At 28.6% G+C, this 25,345-nt stretch overlaps 4 protein-coding genes across 12 annotated transcripts in view; all 4 read right to left on the reverse strand.

Annotated features, from left to right (window-relative positions):
- The window catches only part of LOC122515069 (fasciclin-1), a 763,302-nt gene that overhangs the window by 665,174 nt on the left and 72,783 nt on the right, over positions 1-25,345 (reverse strand). The gene's annotated exons all lie outside the window — the stretch shown is intronic.
- LOC122515093 (protein Smaug homolog 1) lies at positions 1,758-5,118 on the reverse strand. The gene is made up of 9 exons (XM_043632278.1): positions 4,905-5,118; positions 4,505-4,820; positions 4,366-4,401; positions 3,938-4,146; positions 3,726-3,836; positions 3,247-3,618; positions 3,000-3,159; positions 2,659-2,908; positions 1,758-2,374 (listed from the first exon to the last, which is right to left on the reverse strand). The coding sequence occupies exons 1-9, from the start codon at positions 5,116-5,118 to the stop codon at positions 2,180-2,182; spliced, it is 1,863 nt and encodes a 620-aa protein (XP_043488213.1). The 3' UTR covers positions 1,758-2,179.
- Positions 9,195-10,871, reverse strand: LOC122515092 (protein yippee-like 5). The gene is made up of 2 exons (XM_043632277.1): positions 10,489-10,871; positions 9,195-10,224 (listed from the first exon to the last, which is right to left on the reverse strand). The coding sequence occupies exons 1-2, from the start codon at positions 10,647-10,649 to the stop codon at positions 10,038-10,040; spliced, it is 348 nt and encodes a 115-aa protein (XP_043488212.1). The 5' UTR covers positions 10,650-10,871; the 3' UTR covers positions 9,195-10,037.
- LOC122515078 (HMG box transcription factor BBX) lies at positions 13,850-20,553 on the reverse strand. Of its 3 annotated transcripts, XM_043632259.1 has the most exons (9): positions 20,426-20,553; positions 16,415-16,615; positions 15,796-16,257; positions 15,479-15,675; positions 15,267-15,389; positions 15,079-15,186; positions 14,830-14,963; positions 14,620-14,757; positions 13,850-14,099 (listed from the first exon to the last, which is right to left on the reverse strand). In XM_043632259.1, exons 1-9 carry the CDS (start codon positions 20,450-20,452, stop codon positions 14,011-14,013), a joined length of 1,479 nt encoding a protein of 492 aa, XP_043488194.1. In that variant the 5' UTR covers positions 20,453-20,553; the 3' UTR covers positions 13,850-14,010. The 3 variants fall into 3 exon arrangements, with proteins under 3 accessions (XP_043488194.1, XP_043488192.1, XP_043488193.1); XM_043632257.1 differs by having other exon boundaries at positions 14,620-14,963; XM_043632258.1 differs by lacking the exon at positions 20,426-20,553 and adding an exon at positions 19,118-19,203 and having other exon boundaries at positions 14,620-14,963.

Here is a 25,345-nt window from a genome sequence, read left to right on the forward strand (position 1 = left end):
TACTTCCACATGCATACCTACGAGATACATCTCATCATTCTAATCGTTTATTACATTAGCCTAAGCTACTTCATCTTTATCTTCTGTATTTTTATTTTTAATTATTTTAATTAATTAATGCCTTATTATTATTATTATTATCGTAATACTAACCCGCGAAAGTCTAAAAACGCTCTTCTTCTTCTTCTTCGTCTACCTCTTTCTTTCATTTTTTTTTTTATTCTTTTCTTAACTCGATTTCTTTTTTCTTTTTTTTGTTTAAATAAGAAAAATATAACAGTCAGTACCAATACTTAGGAATTCACGAGATCTCTGCGCGCAAATTACGAAGCATACACGCGATTATACATATTTTCTTTTTTTTTTTTTCAATTATTATTTTTCGTTCACTGCGCTTTGCGCGAACATAGTTATTTTTTTTCTTATTTCTTTCTTTCTTGCTCTCTCTCTCTCTCTCTCTTTTTCTTTGCTGATATTTATATATATACATAGATGTGTGTATGTAGAGAAAAGAGAGACGTATGTATGTATATATATATGGAGCTCAAAAATTGTAATATAATGAGCCTTATTCTTTAAGTATATTTTTGCTTTGTTTTTTTTTTCTTTTCCTCCATTTCTCTCTTTAGAAACAGAATATTGTTAATAACAACAGTTGGTAGTAGCATTAGCATTAATAGTAGTGATAAAAAAAAATAGCAATAGTCATAGTATAGCAATAGCGGTAGTAATAGCAATAGCACAGTAGTAGTAGTAGTAATAGATGTAGTATAGATATAGTTTTCGTAATCGAGTAGTAGTAGTAGTAGTAGTAGTAGTAATAGATATAGTATAGTATAGTTGTGTTGTAATAGAATCGTAATAGCAGTAGTAGTGATAATAGTAATATAGTAATAGTACTTATAGTGATAGCAGTAGCAATTAAAATAAAGTAAAGTAAAATCAGTCCGTATTCGTTTTTAAAAAAAAAAAAAAAAAAAAAAAATTAATATAATAGTTATTATATATATATAAAATAAAATAAAATAAAATAAAAAATAATATAATAATAATAATTAATTACATTACAATTACTATAATGTGTCCTGTTTTAAAATCAGACGAATTCCATTTCCTGAAATGGATAACACGAGAAAAATAATATTGCAAACATCTCACGACAGAATTCCACATTCTATTTTGCTCTTTTTTTCTCCTTTCTTCTTTCTTCGTGCACTATCTATCTCTCTATCTCTCTCTCTCTATCTATCTCTCTTTCTCTCTCTCTCTCTCTTTCTCTGTCTTTCTATCTCCTATCTTTTTTTTTTTGTATTTTATACGATTTTATATTTGCTCTTTCGCTCCTTCTCTTCTTTTTTTCTTTTCTTTTTTCTTTCTTGCGTTCATTCTATTTTTTCTCTTAAAATTCTATTTATATGTGTATACATATACATATATTTATATATATTTTATTCTTCTTACTTATTCTTCTTCTTCATCATCATTTCTGTAGATGCAGCTAAGTCAAGGAAAGAATCTATCTTTCTAATAACATTTGGCTCGCCAAATTTTGTCAGTTTCTCGTTTAACAGTAGAATTGCATTAGATTTAATAAAAAATATGATTCACACATATATATATATATTTATATATTTGAGTCATTTATGTTTCGTGTCACTCAAATTCAATCTCGTCCTATCTTTGCGTGATCATTTCAATTGTCAAAGATTTTTTTTTTTTCTTTTTCATTTTTCTTCATTTCTTTTTATTCCTTCTCCTTCTTCTTCTTCTTCTTCTTCTTCTTCTTCTTCATTTGGTAATGTTATTAAAGCGTGAGAGTGTAATATTAATATTTATATATTCTTATCGCAATAAAATATGCGAATATATATAATATATTTAATGTCATATGTGATTATCGACCAGTCAAATTTGTTTACATTTCCATTCTTTCCATGTTCATTTCAAAAATTTACCATATACATAGTAATTTTAGTCTTTTATTCTTACCCACCTTGAACCACCCTTTTTATCTTTTATATTTTTTTTTTTTTGCTTTTTGTAATAATCTATTATTTTTTGGACAAGTATTATTAATGTGTAAGTTTTGTTCTGTATCGTTTTGTGTTTTTTTTTTTTTTTTTTAAAGATGGAACTTACTATATGTCCAATAAAATAGTCACGAAGGAGACATGTTCTTTTAAGCTTCGCCAAAACCGTCAAGAGCTTGTTCGGTCATTCTCAAGCAGAGCGTTTCAAGGCTTAAATTTATTTCTGGCTCGGTTGTTTCTGGTCCATTATTTCCACCATTTTCACCTCCACCTCCGCTTCCTCTTTGACCAAGAAAATGATCTCTTGGTGCACTATATGTTCGTTGCAATGTTCTTTGTAGTTGCTATAATAAATATTATTCATGAATTAAAAAAAAAAAAAAGCAAATTAAGACAATTTTTTCTTTACAAAACTATTAATTTTAACTATGAGTTATCCTTTGTATTAATTTTTAACCCTTTCGCATATGTTGATTTAAAAAATTGTAAATTGAAGCAGAATATCAATGAATTACTATTGTCACCAATAGAACAAAGTAAGCATCAAACGTTGAATGACCATAATTATTAATAGTGCGAAAGGATTAAGCTTTTAAACAAAAATGATTAATAATAAATAAATATATACCTCTAAACTGCTTTCTTGTAAACTAGGTCTTTTCTCAGCCGTATGTACTGGACGTAAATTATTCTGATTCATAGTTTGAATCTGATTATTTTGTATGTATGGTGTCGATATACTATTTCTATGTGAACTAACGGCAAAAGAATTATGTGAGTGAGTATTATGAATATGATTTAAATTTAAACTCGGTTTTCTATTGTGTTGTTGGAGATTACAGAATCTTCGATTATTATATCCATAATTATATTGCCATCTAAAATTCAAACAATTACAATTAGTACAATAATTATATATAATTATATATATATATATATATTATAATGAATAATAAATTGGTTTCATACTTTGGTATTGGTCGTGGATTACCAAGTCTACTACGCCATTGTTGTACTTTTTCCTTTTGATTTGGAGTAAAGCAGTCATGTTGCAATACCTTTTCTAACACATTAATGCATGCACATAGAATTCCATCGTCAACGCTGTCTAGTGCCAGTCTGCTACAAACTGTAAATTGTTTAAAAATAGCATTAACAGATTTTTAAAAATATCAAATACAAATAAAGGAAAAAAAAATAAAAGAAATTAGCTTACGTTTTCCAAGTACTTTAGTAAATTGTGTAGGTATATCCTGAGGATCGCTTTCCTGACTTGGTTTTAAAGGTGTCGCTAATATAGTCTTCAATTCGTCAAGAGTGTTGACAAGCAGTATTGGCCCTTGTGAAAATGAAGTACCTTGTGTACCATCTCGAGTTGGTTGCAAAAGATCCTTTTCTAAGTTAACTAGAGTCGTATAACGTTGTTGCAATTTAGCAATCGATAAAGCTAACTTATGTCTTGCTCCCTTCGTTACACCTTGTTCAGCTAATTGATCTTCAGTTAGTTGTAACATTTCTTCATAGCTTAGGGTAACGAACAAGTAGCTGTATTTGTGGAGACGTAACGTCTTAAGCCATGATGGTACATCTACGTTTGAAATATGTTTAATAAATTCAATTAGTTGAATTTATTTTTTAAATTCATCGGGGGGCAGATAATGGTGTAACAAAAGATATATATTTTTTAATATATACCTTTCATTCCACTTGCCAATGTACGATTAGAAGCTTCATCTAAACGACCCTCGCTACCACTGCTTGCACAAGAACTCTGCGGACTGAGAGGACTTAAACCTATTAGACTATCTATAAAAAGAAAAATAATATATTAATATTATTACATTTTCTTATTTAATTGAATGTAATGAATGAATGATTAGAAATATTAAATTAATTATTAAACTAACTGGTATGATCTATGGAAATACTAAAACTGCGTGGTTTGTGTCTTGTGGAATTATTAGCGTTATTGGTACGATCGACGACTTCAAGATGATGTGCTGATGCATCTGGTGGAGTCAAACTATTTGAACGACGTTGACGAGTTACAGGAGGAGGAAATTGTAGATTAAATGTGGTACTTGGCTGTGTGCCAAACAAATGTGTTTGTTCATTTGATTGTTGTTGCTGTTGTTGTTGTTGTTGATGTTGTTGTTGTTGCTGTTGTTGTTGTTGCTGTTGATGTTGTTGTTGTTGCTGCTGTTGCTGTTGCTGTTGTTGTTGCTGCTGCTGTTGTTGTTGCTGTTGTTGCTGCTGCTGCTGCTGTTGCTGTTGCTGTTGCTGCTGTTGCTGTTGCTGCTGCTGTTGTTGCTGTTGCTGTTGCTGTTGCTGTTGCTGCTGTTTAGAATTCCTTTGCCACACATTATCCCACCTTTAAAGTAAAATATTATCAAAATACTTAGATTATTTATTACATTATTAAGATATAAACTTAAAGCATATAATCATATCTAATAATTCACATTATTATTCACCTAGTAGTGGTGTTTGTATATTCTTCAAGATTATGAATTGCAGTACCACTGATGCGCTCTTCAAGATGTTTTAGCCATTGAGTTAGTGAACGTCTATCTTGACTAGTTATAGCAGGGTGAATTAACGTGTAACTTAGCAACTGTTGGGTCTGCTCTGTGAATTGACCTGTGCTCACGCAATGACTAACTAACTCAGGTATTGCAACAAGATAACATTGTTTGCACTCTATATTCCCAGGCCTTAAAAGCGGGAGATGTGTTAAAAGTTGATTGATGGCAACATCAGTAGATTCAGAGAGTAACGAACCAATGAAAGCTAAAATTTTCAAATTTTGCTTAGTCTTTTAATAATAGAATATAATATCAATTTTAGCACAAATAAATGTTATTAATTAATTACCTGGATTATTAGCATTCAATTCTTGAGTATCCAAATCAGAAACAGCATGAAGAGAATGTTGTATGGCGTGTGCTAGAAATCTAGCTTGAACAGCTGGTACACGACGTAGTAAAGCATAAAGTACCACAGTTTGTTCGCACTCGTTCCACTGAGAGAATACCCGAGTAAGTTCACCAACTTGTTCACAAAACAGAGCACCCGGTGACCACTTCATTTTATATTACACTTATCGATATAACTGATAGAATGTCTACGATCACATCCAAGAAGACGCTGTTTAAGGCTTTCCGAGAAGAGGTTATATGAACTCTGATTGTAATCTTTCCTCTTCCAAGAGTTACTCTGTAGCAAAAATAAAAAAACAATGTCTTTAAAGATAAACTTAAAAAAAAAAAGATAAAAATTGTATACTTGAGATTAAAAAATTATACACCGTATTATATTTCTATTAGATCCTTTTCTGAATATTACAAGCCAAATAAGGAGCACTGAATTCTTAACCTTTAAAAGTCAAAAACAAGAAAATAAAAGGAGACAAAAATTGTGGTAGCCTCAAAATAACGACGAGTCGTAGTCAACAGGGTCGATTTAAAGACTCCGATTATACAATCAAAACGAAAACGTTATAAGGCCTATTAGAACAAAAATAAAAGAAGAAGAAGAAGAAGAAGAAGAAAAAAATTAATTTACCGAGTAAGAATATATCTCCCGGCTGGTATAAATGACAATTCATAAACGTTGAGGAAGGTCAGTTGTACTACTGCATGTCCAAAAACATCGTTTTAAACTTTCTATACTTCCTAACATGAAGAGAAGAACATATCGGTTCGAATAAAAAAAAAAGGTCAGAGCCGGATAAACGCAATACTTTAAAACACAGTTCCACCCTACACAATCATGTATACATGTATATATATACATATATATATATGTATATATAATATGCGTTCTAAGAAAAGAAAAAAGAACAAGCTGTGAAGAGAAAGAGAGAGAGAGAGAATGTGCGTGAGTGAGCAAGAAAGAAAGAGAAAGGGAGAGGGAGAGAAGGAGTGAGAAAAAGAAAAAGATAGAGAAGGGAGAAAGAGAAGGAGTGAGGGAGTGAGGAAAAGGGAGGGGGAGAGAGAGAGAGAATACTTAAAAAGAAAAAAAAGTAAATATATTTATACCCTGTGACGACTTTAAGCTTGGAACTTCAAATCGGTAACACACATACATACATATCATGTATATATATAGATACACACACACACACACACAGTTTCACTTTAATTATATTATTATAAAATTATAGAACAACAGAAGACAATAAACAACGACGAAGAGAAGATTAAACTAGAAAAAAAAAATTGAATATGACATAACCTTTAAAAATATATATATATATATGATATGTTATCGTGAAAGATCGAAATTGGAGAATGTCAAGATTTACATGGTCGCTTGGTGTATGTCCGAAATATTATATATATATATATAATGTATAAAAATAAACCTAAATATTCGGTCTTTCACCGAAGTATTTGATGTGTTGACAAGCGACCATGTGAATCTTGACATTCTCCAATTTCGGTCTTTCACAGTATTATATATATATATATATATATAAAGAAGTTAACTCCGCATCAAAGATATACACCGATAAGAATTCCACTGAGGTCAAGTTTGTTTACCCCGCGATGCATGTGTATTTATAGCTTTCCTGCTGAGAAGCCACGTTCGGCGGTGCAATGGCATCGTTAAGACCGCCCTAAACACACACACACACACACACACACATGATTTTTAAACTCACATACGCACAACCGATAAGATAAATTTCTTATATACATATATGGAATTTTTAAAAATTTAACTTTAATTTTTTTCGTCCTTTCTTTTTTTCTCTTCCTCTCTCTCTCTCTCTCTTCTCAATCCATTCCATTGAACTCATCCAATAAAAAAAAAGTATAACTTCAAAAGACCAATGAAAAATATTCAAATTTATGAAAAGTAATTAAAAAAAAAAATAACTAGAAAATTAATTCGATCAGATTTGAGTTATTAATTATATAAATGTTATTCGTCCACAATAAGAAAAAGAAAAATAAATAAAAATCTCTACGTAACAAATATTAAGAATAATAGTAATAATAATAATAATAATAATAATAAATAATCGAAAAAGAAGAAATTTAAAATAGTATATTATTTACTTGCGCGATATGTTGGATCGAGTTACACTTTTCATATGCTTAAGAAAACGTTTCCCAAGTTTAGGTTCCTTCTAATCTGAATTTTGAGTGGTAAAAGTCAAAGGGCAGAGAATTTTGATGGTAGGTGAAGATCGATGTGTAGAAACATGAGAAGAGAGGAGGGGGCGGAAAGAGGGAGGAGGGTTGAGAAGAACGAAGGGAGAAAAACAAGAATACGAGAGGTATGGTAAACTCGAGAACAAAATTATGTTCAATCATTATCGTAATTATAATAATAATAATAATAATAATAATAATAATAATAATAATAATAATAATAATAATAATCATCATCATCATAATTATAATAACTATCAAACGTTTCTTCTCTATATATTATTATTCTAATATTTCTAATCACACATTCAGAAAGGATAAACTTAAAATTCAAATTCTTTTTTTTTTGGTTCTTACCGCGTGATCGTTATTATTATGATTATTATTGTTATTAATAATTTTTTTTCTTATGTTTATTATCCTATAAGTTTGCTTTCCACCCCTCTCCCTTTTAAACACTACCCTTTCCCTCTTCTCCCCGTTCGGTGGCGACTCGATATTCGGCCATTGAGCCCGAAACGAGACAAACAGAGAGAGAAGAATTCTCAGTGTTAACACTCCCGCTGTCAGTTTGTTCGTTAGTTCGTTCTCGAATCTAATGTATATTTGTATTTATATATATATATATATACATACATATATGTTCAAATATAATTGTCGTAGAGAAAAAAATAATGCGTGTATTTGAAATTACCGTGTTACTCTTTCTGCCTAAGTTCAAGCAGCTCGATGATCTGTCGTTCTTTTACACGCGTTTAATATGTATCAGCATTAACTCGTTTCGCACGATACAACACAACGAACGAAGAAATTCAACTAAACAACGCGGATTTTATAACATGTTTCTTCTTATTTGTTTGTTTTTCTTCTTCCTCTTCTTCTTCTTCTTTTTTTTCGTCGTTCTTTCAACTACTCGGCGTTGATTCGAAACGAGAGAAACATTAATCGACCACATGCGATACTGTCGGCCTACGTGACAACACTGGTTCGTTGTCGTGATCGAAACTCGACGACTCTATGACTTCTTTCATTGGTTATCATATGTCACTCGTTATCAGCCAATCATAGAACGCGACGGGGCGCGGCTCGTTTATCCAAAGTTCGTCGACCGATGAATACTGATTGGTTGATAATATTACATAGGTTCAACCAATCAAGTGTTTTGGCGGTTTGAAACTTTTTGAATTATATTCTTCCTATGTATTCTCCCTGTGTGCTCACATTTGAATTCTAAGAGAAACAGAATATATATATCTATGATAGTATTTATATATGTATAATATATACAGTCTAACCTTTACGCTTGTTTTTGAAGTTATACTTCTTTTGGCGCGTTGGGGAAAATGTAATGGGGAGTGATTTTGTTCCGAGCGTCTGGAAAAACAACACCATGAAGTTTGTCAGTATTTACGACGCGCGGCAAAGCGATTTCAAGTATACGGCATGAAGTTGTCTTCTCTTCTTCTTCCCCTTTTTTCTCAAGCGGGTCACCCATCCAAATACTAATCGTACTCATCGCTGCTATACTTAAATGATCTCGAGCGAGAACTAATGCTGTAACCGCGCCATGGCTGTTGACGTGTGAAGTAATTCGATATATCTCTCTTATATTTAGTGTGGACTGATATCTATATTTTGATATTTTATTTTTCTTTTTTTTATTCTTTCTTATATATATATAATAATAATAATTATTCTTTTTTTTTAAGTTATTTTTTTTCTTTGAAATTTTTTTTTTAAGTTATGTTTAAGGTTATTGAGGTTATATTCGTTTTGGTACGGCAAAGAATTATAACTTCTTACGTGCGTACATAAGTACACACACCAGTTTTTTTTCTTTACATTTAGTTTAGAAATATTTTCCTTATGCGTGTGTGTGTGTATGTACGTGTATGAACATACTATATTGAAAGGTTATCGTTAATATATTTAACGTATTTCAAAATTATACGTTTATTAATGATTAACATTTTTCAAAAATTCTCTTATTCTTTACGCTCAATCCCAATCATATTTATTATTTTGGCCAGTTAATATTATACACACACTCCCTATTTTACATACTTACGCCGTATTTTTCTTAATTACAATTAAATTTAACATAATAATAAAATTTATTTAACATTACAACTATTTTAATATATTTTGTTAAAAATTTTGTTATTGGTAGTATTTTTCTTTTTGTTTTTTTTTTTTGTTTATTCTCAGTATCATTATGTCATCTTATTGCATACGTCTTATAATAATAACACAATTTTCATCTTAGCACTTTTAATTAATCTTCATGCCATTTTCAGTTTGTCTCGATCAAACAATCTGTTACTAAAGAAACTTAGTTAATATTTATTTACACAATATAAATATACAAGCATATTACTAATAATAAGATTGAAATCCAACGCTTATCATGAAATCATGAACATTTGAAGGAGTCTTTAATATAAATTTCATTGCACTGTTATATTTAATTATGATATTATTTATAAATAAAAAAAATTCTTTTTTCCTTCGAAGACCTTTCAATTGACATTTATATTTGGCAAGATTAGCGATTTCATGAGAAAGTTGATATTTCCCCTGGTATATTAATTTACTTATTAAAGAAAAATGAAACAAACGAGCTTAATAATACTTATACCGATAATTGACACAAGTTAGAGAAATATTGGTGTTTGTTTATCATTTATACAGCAATGGATCAATTCATACTAAATAATTTATATGTTACACTGATTATAAAAAAACAAACTATAATAGATTCTTAAACTCTATTGTGCACTATAAAAAATGATTAAATTTATATATATATATATATATATATTATATATAAAACTATTTTAAGTTATTAATTTTCTCCCATTCCATCACTCTCTGTAACTAGAGCACGCTCCAATATAACACGGCCTTCCTTGTATCGTTGATTATCGTCTGTCGCAAACTCATAAACCCACCCAAGTTTAGCGTCACAGTTTTTACAGCTTACATCTCGTACCATATGACGTCCAGTTAACATCACTCTATCTTGTACCTCGCTGCACAACATGTAATAATAATATTAAATAGATTCATAGAATAATAATTAAGTTAGATAGCGAAGAGAACAATGATCATTTTTATAAGCGTTGTGTTATATCGTATAAGCTTGACTTACTTCAAATATCATCGAACAATGAATCTCAATGCATACAGATAATTTATGTAATAAAAAATGTTACTAATTAACAAAATGCTAATAATAACAATGAAGTTATAATACAAAATAATAATATAAAGAGACAAGTTTTATATTTGAATACCTGTAATTAAGGTTGACAACTTTGTTAAAGAGAAAAGCTCGACCAGTTGCACCAGTGAAACGAGTACTGATCAGCTGTCCTCGGTTTGTTAAATTAGTGTCGCACGAAGCGCAAGAAAAAAGACGCGTGCCACCGATGTGTTCCAAAAATATTACCCCCATTTTAAAGTTTCCTTTTATCACGAAGAAAAAAAATAACGCGTTATGAATATTTGATCAATTTTTCAATATATCTCGAAACGTACAAACAAAGAGTAATAATAATCATACAGATGTTGCAACCAAACACTCGACACATTTACACTACGCTAAATATATACGGTGATCTGTTTTAACACACTTATGACACTTTACTCGACCATATGATTGACCAAAAACGGAACATTAGTTCCACTCCGACTCCTAGATGGCGTTACTCTGTGATTTTTCCATTTATTTTAAATTTCAAAAATTTCCTAATATTTTCCTTATATTAATTAATAATTAATTTATTATTAATTTCCAATATATTTCCTTATATTTCACTAAAGATTCTATTTTTTCTCTTAATCTATTAAAAAATGTTATTATAATTTATATTATACACAAATTTTGTAGATATATTATATTTATAAATTTTATATAGTAAATAATATATGAAAGAAAAGTAATAATATTAATTTTAATTTTTATATTTTTAAAATTATGTTGGATTCTATCTTTGAATAGAAAAAGAAATTTTGTAAAAACATAATTTTATCTAGATATTTGATAATAATCTTTATTACATCAAAATATTGTATCTTTATTATTCATATATAAATGGTATACAATATGTTACAAATACGTATGTATATGTATGTATACATATTTATGTAAATTATATATATATATATATATTTTCTAATAATTATTATTCTTTTTTTCATTTTATATATATGTATATATATATATAGAACTAGGTACATAGATCTTTGTGCAGTAAAATTCAAAACAAATTTTTTCTTATAACATTTCTCTGTAAATCAGAGCCTATTTTTTTCAATCCTAGGCTACATATTTCTTTCTTTTATCTTTTTTTTTCTTTTCAAACTTTGTCGAAGAAGTACCAGTCGAGTAGTACTTAATACAAGTAGAAAAGTTTGGAACGTTTTAATGTAAAAGCCAGAAAAAGTGGTCGCAAGAGTGAAGAAATTAATTGAAAAAATATATATGTATGTATTATTGTTGGTCATTATTTAATTGGTATATATTCACTTCTCGTCTCGAAAGGCACATTTGAAATATAATCAGTACGCTCCCTTGTTTGCGTTAACATTTTTCTACACCATTTAAATTCTCCTAACGATCTCTCAATAATAATAATATTAATAATAATATTAATAATAATAATAATAATAATATTAATAATAATAATAATAATAATAATAATAATAATAATAATAATAGTAATAGTAATAGTAATAATAATAATTATAATAATTTCAATAAAATAAAATGATATAAAGACAGACAGACTAAAAGGAAGAGAAAGAGAGAGAGAGAGAAAAAAAAGAGAATGAGAGAGAGAGAGAGAGAGAGAAACACAATAGAAAAATATAAAATATAAAAATTTCTCTAGCCAAAATCACAGACGAATCTCTTACTTTCTCCAACAAAGCACAGAGTCGCATTTTCATGGCCATAACATTAAATATAATATAATATAATAATAATTAGTCGATATAAATATTTTTTTTATAAATATGTAATATATATATATATAAATGTATGTATGTGTGTGTATATATATATATATATATGTATATACGTAAGTAGTCTTATTATTTAATCGCACGCCTACATGCATATGTACATGTTCTAGATATCGCAGATATATTTATTACACGTTTAAAAATTTCAATATTTTCTGCGTTTGATACTCAACCATTCATGTTATCGAGCATGTATATTTACATGTACACGTGTTTATACACACATGTAAAGAGTTATATTATATTTTATATCGTGTGTATATGTATATGTATATATATATATGTATATTTAATTTGATTACATCGATTTTTGATGTCCAGGTCATGAAGAATATTTTTTTTCTTTTTCTTTCTTTCTTTCTTTCTTTTATCGATATTTTTTCCATAATACTGTACCTATTCCTATATACATCTTACTTTTACAGTAACGCAAAGAAAATCTAATGGGGAAAATAATCGTTTAGAAATTAAAGAATAGAATAATAATAATAATAATAATAAAAAATAATAGATGAAAGATAAAATTTGAAAAAAAGCAACGATTGTGCCGTTACGTTGCTACTCTTGCTGGTTGTTGTTGTTGTTGGTTGTTATTATTATTATTATTATTATTCAAAATTATTATTCAACGACGTGAGAAAATATTTATATATATTATATTTATATTCTAAATTCTTATCTTTTGATAGATTTTTTTCTTTCGCTGTTCATCTTAATTCGCCATATAAGAAAAATAGCATCATTATTAAAATTTTATTCTAACAATAAGTCAGTACTATACTTCAGTCAGCTTAGGTACATACATAAAAAGTCTCGTCTGTATCTGTCCCGTTTTATACAACTTATCATTTTTTATTTTACGATAAAATATATATATATATATGTATATATATATGTATATAAACCGAGGATTTTTTTTTTTCTTTCTTTTTCTTTTAAAGGCAACATATTACGATATACCCTCGCTTATATTCTATTGATACAATTTATACAGCTATATATATATATATATATATCATTTTCTTTTTGTAATAAAGTTTATAAGAATCTTATTATATGAAACGTGAATAAAAATTGTCGCATTTACTTTCATCATCCGTAAATGCCTCATCAACGTAACTTTGTTTTTTTTTTTTTTTTATAACGTTATCAAAATATTTCCCAATGAAAGATTAATAAACTCGAAACGTTATACAACTAATATAGAATAGTTACGTGCCAACTAAAAATCATATAAACAAAACAAAACGAAATATTTAAAAAGAACATTTTTCTTCTTATAAAATATGAATGTAACATAATTATTACTCCTTTTTCTTGTTTCTTTTAAAACTACATATGTGAAAAACATTATCTAATTCAACCACTATATATATACATATATATTATAGTAATGGAGCAATTTAATGGAATTAAAGAAGTTATTTTTTTTTCTCTATACATTTAGGTGATTAAAATTTTCAATAATTATAGTGGTTGTGTTATATTAATAAGAGAATAATTTTAGTAATGAATATTTTAAAATAGTAACAATAATAATAATAATTAATAATAATAATAATAATAATAACCATAATATTAATAATAATGATCACGTTAAAAATATTCTGATATTTTCTTTTTTCTCTATTTGTTTGCTTTTTTTTTTTCCTTTTTTATGATAATAGCACTTATATCAGAAACTTTAATAATCCTGCGGTGATAGTAAATTATATCGATGATAAAATTTAATAACACCTTGCTCCATGTAGCACAAATATTTGACTTATGCATGACTGCGGGTTTAATAGTTAAGCATTATTTTTGGTAAGTTTTGTTCTATTGGCGGCAACCGCTGCAAGACATGCCAATGCTTCCAGGTCCGGTGGTGCACACCATGCTATCAATATTTGTAGAAATAATTAAATTCTCTACCTAACTAAAAAACAGTTTATGTCGGAGGAAGAGAGCATAAAAATATATATATATATTTCAAATATGTATATGGAGTAAATATGAGAACAAGATAAAAATTCTAAAAATATTTAGAATATGAATTAAAATTTAGAATATGATTAATTAAATCGCTCCCTTTTTTTTCTTATCTCTTTTCTTTTTGTTGATAAACGTGATAAATGTTGTGTTTATGTTATATCTTATATTATATATCAGCAAAGTGGAAGTAAAGACAATAAGAGTATTTGAATTCTTTGAGAAATTTTCTTTACTAATATCGTAATTGATAAAAATATTAAAATATCGTAGAAAATGTAAGAAAAATAGAAATAAAAAAAAAAAATTTACGATCGTTGATAATGAAAGTTTTGAATACGAATATTTCTCAATGAATTTAATGGAGCCTTTATTGTTATTATAATAATACCGAATGTACGATATTATTTTTATTAAATTGTACTTACTCTTATTTATTTCTTGATTTCCAGGCATATTAGAAGTAATAGTTGTCGTCGTTGTCGTCGCTGCTGCATTACGGGTAATACTTTGCTTTCGTGCTTTTCTCTTCTGACTTCCTACCAAATGCGACTTTTCACCATCTTCTAGAATTTCATTTGTAGCATACAATCTATTTTTATTATTTTGTCTATTAGATTGACTGCTATTGGAATTACCATGGCACCATTTATTCGTATTTAACTTTTGCAAAACTTTTTTCTTATTTATACGCTGTAGCTTTTTCTTTTCTTGAAATTCTTCTAAACTTAAGGAAGGTAAAGCTTCAATCTTTTTTTCCAAATTAAAATCCCTATGCGTAAAAACAATGATACGTTAGAAATTAGATCTATTCTATTATTATGTTTTTTTTTTTATTTCTCAAAGAAAATAACATAATTATAATTGTTTTATTAAATCAAACTTACTCAGCACGAAATCTTTTACGTGTTGTCCAAGGTCCAAAATCCAAATCGCTTTCTGCGCCTTCTGTTTCTGTTTCTTCTGGCTTAGAAGCTTCCAAATTTCCTTCGGCACTTTAATTAAATTCTAACGTTATTTTAATATTAAGAATAATTCCCGGACAATATGGGGATTTTTAGATTCAAAATTTTACCTTTCTACTAAATGTTCTAATTCACCACGTGAACTATTTCCACCTTCGCTACTCAAAGAATCAGTTTTTTCACTAACATTGGAAGATATGGAATTTCTTCTTTCATTTACTTGCTCTTCAGGACTAATAATGTGAATAATTTCAATTAGAAAATTATTATTATTACTGTTACTACACTATTATAAAAATGTTACACGAATGCAACTTTATACCTATATGACAACGACGACATAGTTGACTTCTTTCGTTTATTATTTTGTCCAGATGGTCCAATGTGCCTAATTTGTTCAGCTAAAAACTTTTGATACCGTAATCCTTTGCACGTTCTTTCACCTCTATAATTATTTTCTTCAGAATTAGCATTTGAGTCCAGGAACGAGTTGGTTATTGTTTTATCATTTTCTATATACTGTAAAGTTCAATAACTTTATGATTTTTCAAAAAGGAATTTGAAAAATATAAAAAGAAATGTAAATTTCATCTAAAGCAACGTTAATAAGCATAATTAAATAAATAATCTAATTAATACCATTGTATGTTGATCATTGTTATTGGATTCAGAATGTTTCCTTTTCTTTTCATTAAAAAGATCAACTTTACATTCGTTTTTGTGTTCAAGAGCAAGAATCAACTCTGGATTTCTCTTTTTAGGGGGTTTAGGTGCTGTAACATCTTTTAATTCAGGAACATCATTTTGAATCGTTATTTGCTCATCTATTAATTGCACCTTTTGCGGAGTAAAAAGAGAGCTAAGGCCACCAATTTGAGATTCGTCTGCTAGCTTGCCTGGTTGTATAGCTTGACTGTCTTTATTATCTGAATTAATATAATCGGAAGACTCGTATTCGGATTTGACACTATCCGTAGTCTGGTCCACGTTCCCTACTTCTTGTTTCTTATTCGTAGGTCTTGTAGTCAGAGTACGTAAAGGAGGAGCTGGTAACTTGTACCATTTGAAATCAGGGTTTGCTTTTAAGAAGGCATCTTTGTACTAAAATTATAGTAGCAATATTAATATTAATAACTATGCGTAAAACATTTATCTAAATTGTATTATTAAATTTATTTATATAATAAAAAAAAGTATATAACATATAAATATATATTTTTAATCGTTTATAAATTATAAAATTGTCAAAAATATTTACCTCCTGTGCTAAATTCTTATAGGTACGTTTTTGATCCGGATTAAGAGTTGCCCACCATTCTCCGAGAACTCTGGTAACTGCACGATTTTCTAAATGTGGAAAACCAGATCTAACCGATCCTCTATGGCGCTTACAAAATATTAAGAATGCATTCATTGGTCTCCTCGCATGATGAGCTGGTTCTCGCAAATCTTTGGGTTCCTAAATTACAAATAAAGAGAAATATTAATTCAATAATAATATCTTATGTCAAAACTATGTCATCGTTGTATCAAATAATAAGATACAATAATATACCACCGGTTGGAAAAAACAATTCATTTCCTAAGAAAAATTCGTGATTAATAAGCGATATTTATAATCCGTGTATCATAAAATTAATAACAATGAGTAAGAGTTTTCATTAAAAATCAATTAGTTATTATTATTCATAGTCAATATTCAATAATTAACTATACAAATATTCTCTCACATAAGTAAAGAAAAATATTAATGCATTCAATTAAATTCTAATTTTATATTAATGTTTTCCAAACAATTGTGAAATAAATCAATACTTCCATTTAAATAAAATTAATAAACTAATAGTTCAAGGTTGAACACTAATGCTTTTTACAATTGAAAGAGATAAAAATAAAAATAAATAAATAAATAAATAAATAATGTGTGTTTAAACTATTGTCAACTATAACATATGTGTATTTAACAAAAAGAAAACATAAGGAAAAATAAGAAAGAATTTACATAAAAGAAATAACTTAAATTTAAACTCAAATAACTGATGCAAGATGCAAGATTACGTGTACCGATAAACCATTTAAACTTATCAGTACAGTCAATAAGAAAAAGTTCATTTCTCGATGATAGACGACAATACAAATAGTGACGACTAATTGTGCGTGTGTGTGTGTGTGTGTGTATAAGACGAAAAATAAAATAAAAATATAAAAGAAAGGAAAATAATAAAAGGGAGAAAAATAATATAATTGAGGGATTAAAAAATAGAAACTAGAAGAATCGGTAAAAAAAAAAAAAAAAGAAAAAGATTTCTTGCATTTTTCTCATCACTCGAAGAAGCACTGTCCACCATTGTTTCGAGCTCGTTGAAACTTATTTAAAATGTCGCATAATATAAAATTGTCGCGTCATGAGAAAAAGCAAACGAAGAACGTTAACCATTTTGTTAACCAGCTGATTTCTAGTTTCTTTTTTTTCTCTCTCTCTCTCTCTTCTTTCTCTCTTATTAATTATTTTTCTTTTTCCTTTTCATTGCAGATATTTTCATTCGAAATTCAACTGCATTTTATCTCTTGCAATTTCTCTCAAAATTAAAAAAATAAAAAAAAATATATTATATATATATATATATATATATTATATATATATAATGAAATTAATTAATTCTTGTTTATGCTCGTTGCAATTGCAGGACATGATATAACAAATGTTTGTATGGAAAAAAAAAATAGATGGAATAGTATAAAAATAGAAAAATATATAAGAGTAGGGTAATAAAAAAAGAGAAGAAAAATACGAATTCGTTATAATTCATAAATGGAATCGCACATATGTTGATATTCATATTACTTATTTTTATTTTTTTTCTTTTACTTTTATAACTGCATTTATACACCAGTTTTTCTCTATCTCTGTCTGTCTGTCTGTATGTCTGTCAGTCCTCTCTTCTCTCTCTCTCTCTCTCTCTCTCTTACGTTTCTCTTACGTATCATTTAATTCGTCTTTTGTATGATCGGCTTAAGGACGACGTAATATCGGGAAAAGATAGTAGCAAAGAAGAAGAAGAAAACAAAAACAATTTAAACAAAATAATATTAATACTAATAAAAATCAAAATATAATAATAATAATAATAATCAAAATAATAATAATAATAATAATAACTGAAAAGATACGTTGTCCTTTTCCTATTACCAACGACGAGTGAAAAATAAACGGCAGCAGCAACGATTAGTAATAAAGAAGTTAAGTGGGGGGTAAAAAGAGACAGATAGATAGAACAAGATCGAGATCAAGAGAGAGAAGGGAGAGAGATAGGGAGGAGAGAGAGAGAGAGAGGGAGGAGAAGAGAGAGAGAGAGAGAGATAGAAACATATGTAAGTGACAAGATAGAAAATTCTCGGTTTAAGCAGAATCATTGAATACATTTTGATATTTATTATAACATGTCGTCCAGTAATGGACGAATTCCGACGAAAAGGAAGAAGAAGAAGAGAGATAGAGATAGAGATAGATGTAAAAGGAAAGTACCAGAAGATGGAAAAGATAGTGAAAGAGAAAGAGAGAGAGAGAAAATATGTTGATTGCACCATCGACAGAAAAATTCGCGCATAACAAGCATAGTTTTGAAAAATAGTAATAGGATATTTGAAGATAGATCGTTAAAGTTTATTTTCTGACGTTTTCCGTTTAAAGAGAGACGTGTCCAATACATTAACATTATCAATATATAACACATATATGTATATATGGTAAGAAAGAGAGACAGAGACAGAAACAGAGACAGAGAGACAGAGAGAGAGAGAGAGAAAGAGAGAAATACAAAAAGTAGGAGAAAAAGAAAAAGAAGAAACTAAAAGAGATTTAAAACGGAGAGAAGAGAGAGGAGAGAGAAGAGAAAGAGAGAGAGAGGACGGTGCGGATCGTCATCGTGGAAGATGATCGCCACGGAAAACGAAAACTCACACTGACGTCACGCATTTGCACGAAGTCCCTCAGTTATGACACCGTCCGTCGAAACCGTTCGCGACTGACAGCTGCTCGTGCTGGATGTAAATACTGTCTGAACGAAGAAGAGAGAGAGAGAGAGAGAGATAAAATAGAAGAGGTGGTAAGTAAAGTGGGGGTAGAGCAAGTAAGACAGAGAGAGAGAGAGAGAGAGGAGAGAAATAGAAGAGTAACGGAGAGGTGGTACTAGGTAGGTAGGGTAGATAGGTAGAGTGGGGGTGGGGCGAACGAATGAGCGAGCGAGATAGAAAGTCTAACGAAGAGGTAGTGGTAACTAAGTAGGGGGGAGGGAAGGAACGAACAAACTAGCGAGAGAGAGAGAGAGAGAGAGAGTGAGTGATAGTAAGATAGAAAAGGATCACGATAAGCTGATCGTTCTTTTCTTTAATTTTCTCTCTTCTCTCTCTCTTTCTCTCTCTCTCTCTCTCTCTCACTTTTGACTAGTTAATTTCATTAACGAAATTAATAAAAAATAATATAAATGCAGGTAATTTATAAAGTAGATACTTATAACGCACGTATGTACATATTCATAATTAAATACGAAGTAGTATATGTGTGAATGTAATTTTTTATAAGAAGAAAAAAAATGATTTAGAAAAAGGAAATATAAGGAAAAAGGAATAATAAAGAGATAAAAGTATATTATTATAATCAGAAATAATGTTTAAAAATAATTAATATTATATTTATATATTATATTTGATCAAAACAGAGAAATGAAAAGAAAAGAAAAATTATGATTAGCCGGGGGGAAAAGGTAATGTGCAGAGTTTCAAGGTCGGCACGTTCTCGTCATCAACGTCATACTAATCGTCATACTACTCGTTATACTGATTAACTTTTACTGAATTTTTTCATTCAACAAAACTATTCTGGGATAAACAGAGAGAAAGATTGAAAGAGTATGAGAGAGAGAGAGAAAGTGAGAATGGATAGGTGTGTGTAAGAGAGAGAGAAAGAGAGAGAGAATGAGAGAAAGAGAGAGAGAGAGAAAGAGAGAAAAGAGAGAGAGAGAGAGAAAGAGAGAGAGAGATGTAACGACGTGAGCGCTTGACTTTTGACACAAAGTCAAATGAGAAAGATTCTCTTTTACATTCGCATTATTGCAATGCAATTCGGGGAATAGTTAAATTAAAATGTATGCATGTGTTAACATATTTGAACGTTAGACTTAATTGTTCGATTTATTATTAGTCTTCTATTTTGAATGGTTTTTATTGAAAGAAATAATATACTTCTGTCAGAACTTAGGTTTATACTCACCTTACGTTGTTGTTCGTTGGCAGCCATTTCTGATTTCACTTGACAATTCACTTTAGCGGCGCATAATAAAGATAAAGCTTCGGCACTGGCGCCTCTGTCTTCTTTTCTCTTATACACTATATATATCTATATATATCTATCTATATACTGCATATATATGTTATATTTAACTATGTATATCACAGTGTATATAGATATATATCTATGATGTATGATGTTGCTCGGTCTCTTTCTTTCTTTCTTTCTTCGATCGACTTTATCGTTCTATCTCTTTTTTTATTTCTTTTTCTTTCTCTCTTTTTTTCCTTTCTTTCTTTTTAACACTCGGAAATATATCTGTCCATCTTTCTAATTATTTCTTTTTCGGGTACGGCCCTAAATCTTCCTCGTCAGATTCCAGTATGTTTTTGTTTCGATATTATTTGACTCCTCCTCCTCATTGGTCCCATCAACGTGCGCACTTTTTCCACGTGGGAATAGTATTTATTTTTAATGAAAATAAGATTAAAATATTCGACAGTAAGTAAGATTCTATTCGACGAATTAATCTTCGAAGATCCTTGCTAAATGTTATTTCGAAAATGTCCAGTTTTTCCTTCTATTTCAATGATACGCGTTTATATGCACTACCGAGACTCTACTGAAGTTGTTTACTGTATGGGAAACGTCAGAAAGACTGCAAACGTCACTGCCACAGACCAGTCACGTGTTCCTTTCAGAACTTCAAGGGTTTCCGTAGGGAAGAATTATGTTACTTAGATCGGTATTTAATTATTTTTGTTCGACAATCTTTAAAGTTTGATTTATATTTAATAGAATAAATTGATTATTTGAATTTATTTGATAAATTATCTTATCATTAGGTCTTTATTCGATTTCTCTTGTTCACGATTTAATCTTATTTTCTCTTTTTATTAACAAGCTGTGTATATATATATTTATATGCAATCAAATGCAATGATTTTGGTCGATAAGGATGTCATGTAGATCAAATGAATGTAGAAATTTGTAACTGTGGCGTCTTCTTTACAATATTACGTGAATTCAAACTAATTGCAAATTGTACGCGGTCGGTAAATTGATCGAGTTTTGAGCGGCACAGTTAACTACATTATCCGTGTGAATTTAGGTTTGATTTATAATTAATTCATGGAATTGCAAATTTTGCTTGGTCGATAAATTACTAAGTTACATTATCGACGTGAATTTACGTCTTTTCAATAATTAATAAGGGAAATTGCATGTTATACTTGGTCGGTAAATTCTCTCAAATGGTAAACTTTATTATCGACGTGAAATTATGTTACTATTAATGAAAATTGCAAGCATGGTCGATCAATACGTCGAATTGATGTAGAAAACTACCTTATCGACCTGAATTAATGCTTGTTTTATAATTCATTTTAAGGTGACTCGTAATCAGTTACATTTTCATGGTTTAATCAATGTGATTCATGGTGTATCAAACAAAAAAGAAAACAACATTTATAATTAGAAATTAAATAATTATTGTTCAAAGACAAATTAATTTTTTAATTTCGAGATATATCAATTAAAATTTGAGATAGTTATTAATATTGATTAAACGTATATTTAATTTTACGTTTCGTATTGCGAATATTAATAGCAATTGCAATAGGAAATGAAAATTTCGTTTTATCTTTTTATGTTTCAAAAGAGGCCCATCATATTGTCTGAAAATAGATATTTATGAAAGTATGTACCCTCCTCCTTTTTTCAGTTTCTACAAAGAAATATGTAAATTCATAGTAAAATCAATTTTTATGGTGTTCCATGAAAATTCAAGTATACCGATCTACATTTCCTTTAATGCTGCATTTTCTGATAATCTCACTTACTTCTATCTTATCGTGGTATTTTAATTTAGTTAGAATTGATCACATTTAATATCATGCTCAGGTTTCATTAACAGATCCTAACATTTCCCTAAGAAGATACAAATATTTTATAATCGAAGAGACGAATAATCTTCTTTTAAAAAATTGTTCTTTACAAAGAGTACAAACGATTATAAACTAATATTAGTAATAATAGTATTAATAATTCATAGTTATATTGAATAAATTGATTAATTTTAAATTCAATATATATTAACTCGTAAACGAAATCAATTATTCTTACGTTTAAATGTTAAATATATTTAACGATAAATTTTAATGAATTTAATCGAACGAATTTTTTTTGAAACAATATAATTGAAATAGGGGATTACAATTTGCCTCTACACATCTAACAAATTAATTATTTCTACGTTTAATATTAATCAGTCATAAATTAGAATTAACTAAATTATTAAAACTAACAAAGTATAACCAAACATCAGTAGCACATTAGTAAACATTAATAAATGGATAATATAAATTACATCTAATTATTATTTAATTAATATTTATCTTTTTTTTTTTTGTATAAAACCATATTATACAATATCACATAAATACAGGACAAGAATAAGTTAAAAGCGTTCTCATAAATAGCACCTTGTTTGAATCTTCAATCGGAAGTTACGTTACAAGCGCAAACTATATATATTAAAGAGTCAAAGTAAAACTCACTAATAAACTTAATGTTCTTTCCGATACACGCATCAGATCGATGAAAAAGGTACCTGAATTAGGTATTACAGAATGCAATTACGTTTTACCATCACTACCGCCATCATCACTACCGCCATTGTTCTCATGTTTTCGTTCGGAAAAATAGCAGTCATTTTTTTTTACTCCATTTTCCTTCCCTTTTTTTCGATATATTTTTTTCCTCGATCCCCTTTGATGTAATATCTCTCTCTCTCTCTCTTTTTTTTTCTCTCTCTCCATTTTCTTTTTTGTTTGTTTGTTTCGATAGGATTGATAAGGAGTAAAAGAAAAAAAAAGGGTAAAGGGCGAGGAAAAAAGTGAGCTTAACTTTCAGCAGAAACAACGGGTCTCTAGCTTTTGACGCGGATACCTGGAAAGAGAAGAATATTCGTGTTAATTTTGGTTGAAGGATTGCGAATGGCTTTAAATTACGCTCTGCTGAATTTGACTGACGGGTGATTCCCGTTTTATGGGCGCCGAATATGAAAAGATGATTTAAATAGATTTTATGAATGAGGTTTTTTAAAAACTTCATTTCCCTTCATTTCCACATATTATTATCTTTTTTCATTTACATTAGAAAAGTAAGGAAAAAAAGAAATAAAAAAAAGAAAAAAATAAGTTAAAAGATTCGAATTATTTTTGAAGCAATTTTTACGTTATTTGTTATCGTAGTTAAAAACATAAGAAAAAAAGAAAAAAGAAAGTTTTAAGACTACGTCATCGTAGTATTTTAATTTTTCCACAAAGTTCTCAAATAAAAACAAAGTACAAAACAATAAAGTATTTCGGAATAATAAAGTATTTATATTGTTCTATTTACGATGAATATTTATAAAAAAAAAAGTAAGTGAAAAAAACGAGGCCACGTTATCGAAATATGTTAATTTATGAAGAGTGCAAGACGTACAAAGAAAAAGGAATAAATTTACAAGTAATTCGGTTCTTTCGAGTACGATCATTTTCTTACGCGGTGGGATGGATATTTAAAACGAGTGAATAATTAAAAAAGACAAACGTGACTAAGTTGAAGTTAATAATCATAGAAATGTAGTGATTTCGACGGTGTTTAATGAAATTTCGCGTATAACGCGAAACGTATGATTAATTTGCGGTAGTAACATGGATTATATTAATTGTTTGGAATTGTATCTAATTAATGCTACTCGTTCGTATACGTTCAAAATGACTGGTAAAATATGGCGGGGATGGGTACTGATTATACGATATATAACACACATATTATTTATGAAATAAATCATACTAAATAAGTATACATAAATACATAAATCTATCTATCTATTTATATATATTATATAATAATATCATAGTAAATAATTTAGTAAATTTCATTTATTATGTCAGTTAGACATTTGAAATGTATAAATCCACATTTTACGTTTGATTTCATCTTATTTTTTGGTAACCACGAACGAGCATACTTTCCTCATTGAATAAATCATTTTCTCATTTGTACGTCCGTTTATCCGTTTTTCCGTGACATAACTATTACAAATTCAAACGAAGCAGAATTCAATTCGTCCCTTTTCCATTTTCTCTGATTGCTCTTTTGATTTTCTCTTATGCTTTAGATCCTTTCCCTACCTACCGCCCTTCCTGAATTATTTTATCTTTATTACTCGACATGAAATATATTTCATACCCCACGCATGGAACAGTTTTGAATTTCGTTGAATGTAGCTGCCTAACGAGACGACTAGTTAATGAATTTCTGGTTTTTTTTTTCTTTTAATATCCAATTTTAACATTCTATTTTGAATAATTTTTATGTGAAATTAGAACCATGAAATAACCTTTTATTATATTTTTATATTTCAAAACTGTTATTTAATAAACTTTTAATTTAAATCTAGTTGCGTTTCATTCGGGATAACTCGGTTACGGTCGGTTATGATCGGACTTGATTAATTTACTCAATCCTAAATTTGACAATTTTAATTAGAAAAATGAAAAATGAATGATTATACAACCATCTAATATTATTTTATTATTTATTCTTGATGTTTTATTTTTTATTTAATTTAATCAATTCGATTTCTATTATTTAAACGAAAAACAATAAAAAGGAATGACGAATTTTTTTCTTTTTACTTTTATAGTTATATTATATCATATAAAAATATTTCAAAGAAAAAATATACAAATTAATATACGATAAATAGAAAAGAGTATTAAATGAAAAACGCGGAAAAAATAAATACAAATCAAATGATATTAAAAGCTCAGATGATTGTCGCGTTTCATTCGGGATAACTCGGTTAGGACCGGTTATGATCGGTCTTGATTAATTTACTCAATCCTA

This window comes from Polistes fuscatus, unplaced genomic scaffold (genome assembly GCF_010416935.1).
Source record: "Polistes fuscatus isolate 324 unplaced genomic scaffold, CU_Pfus_HIC Scaffold17, whole genome shotgun sequence".
In the NCBI taxonomy this organism is placed as follows: Eukaryota; Metazoa; Arthropoda; class Insecta; order Hymenoptera; family Vespidae; genus Polistes; species Polistes fuscatus.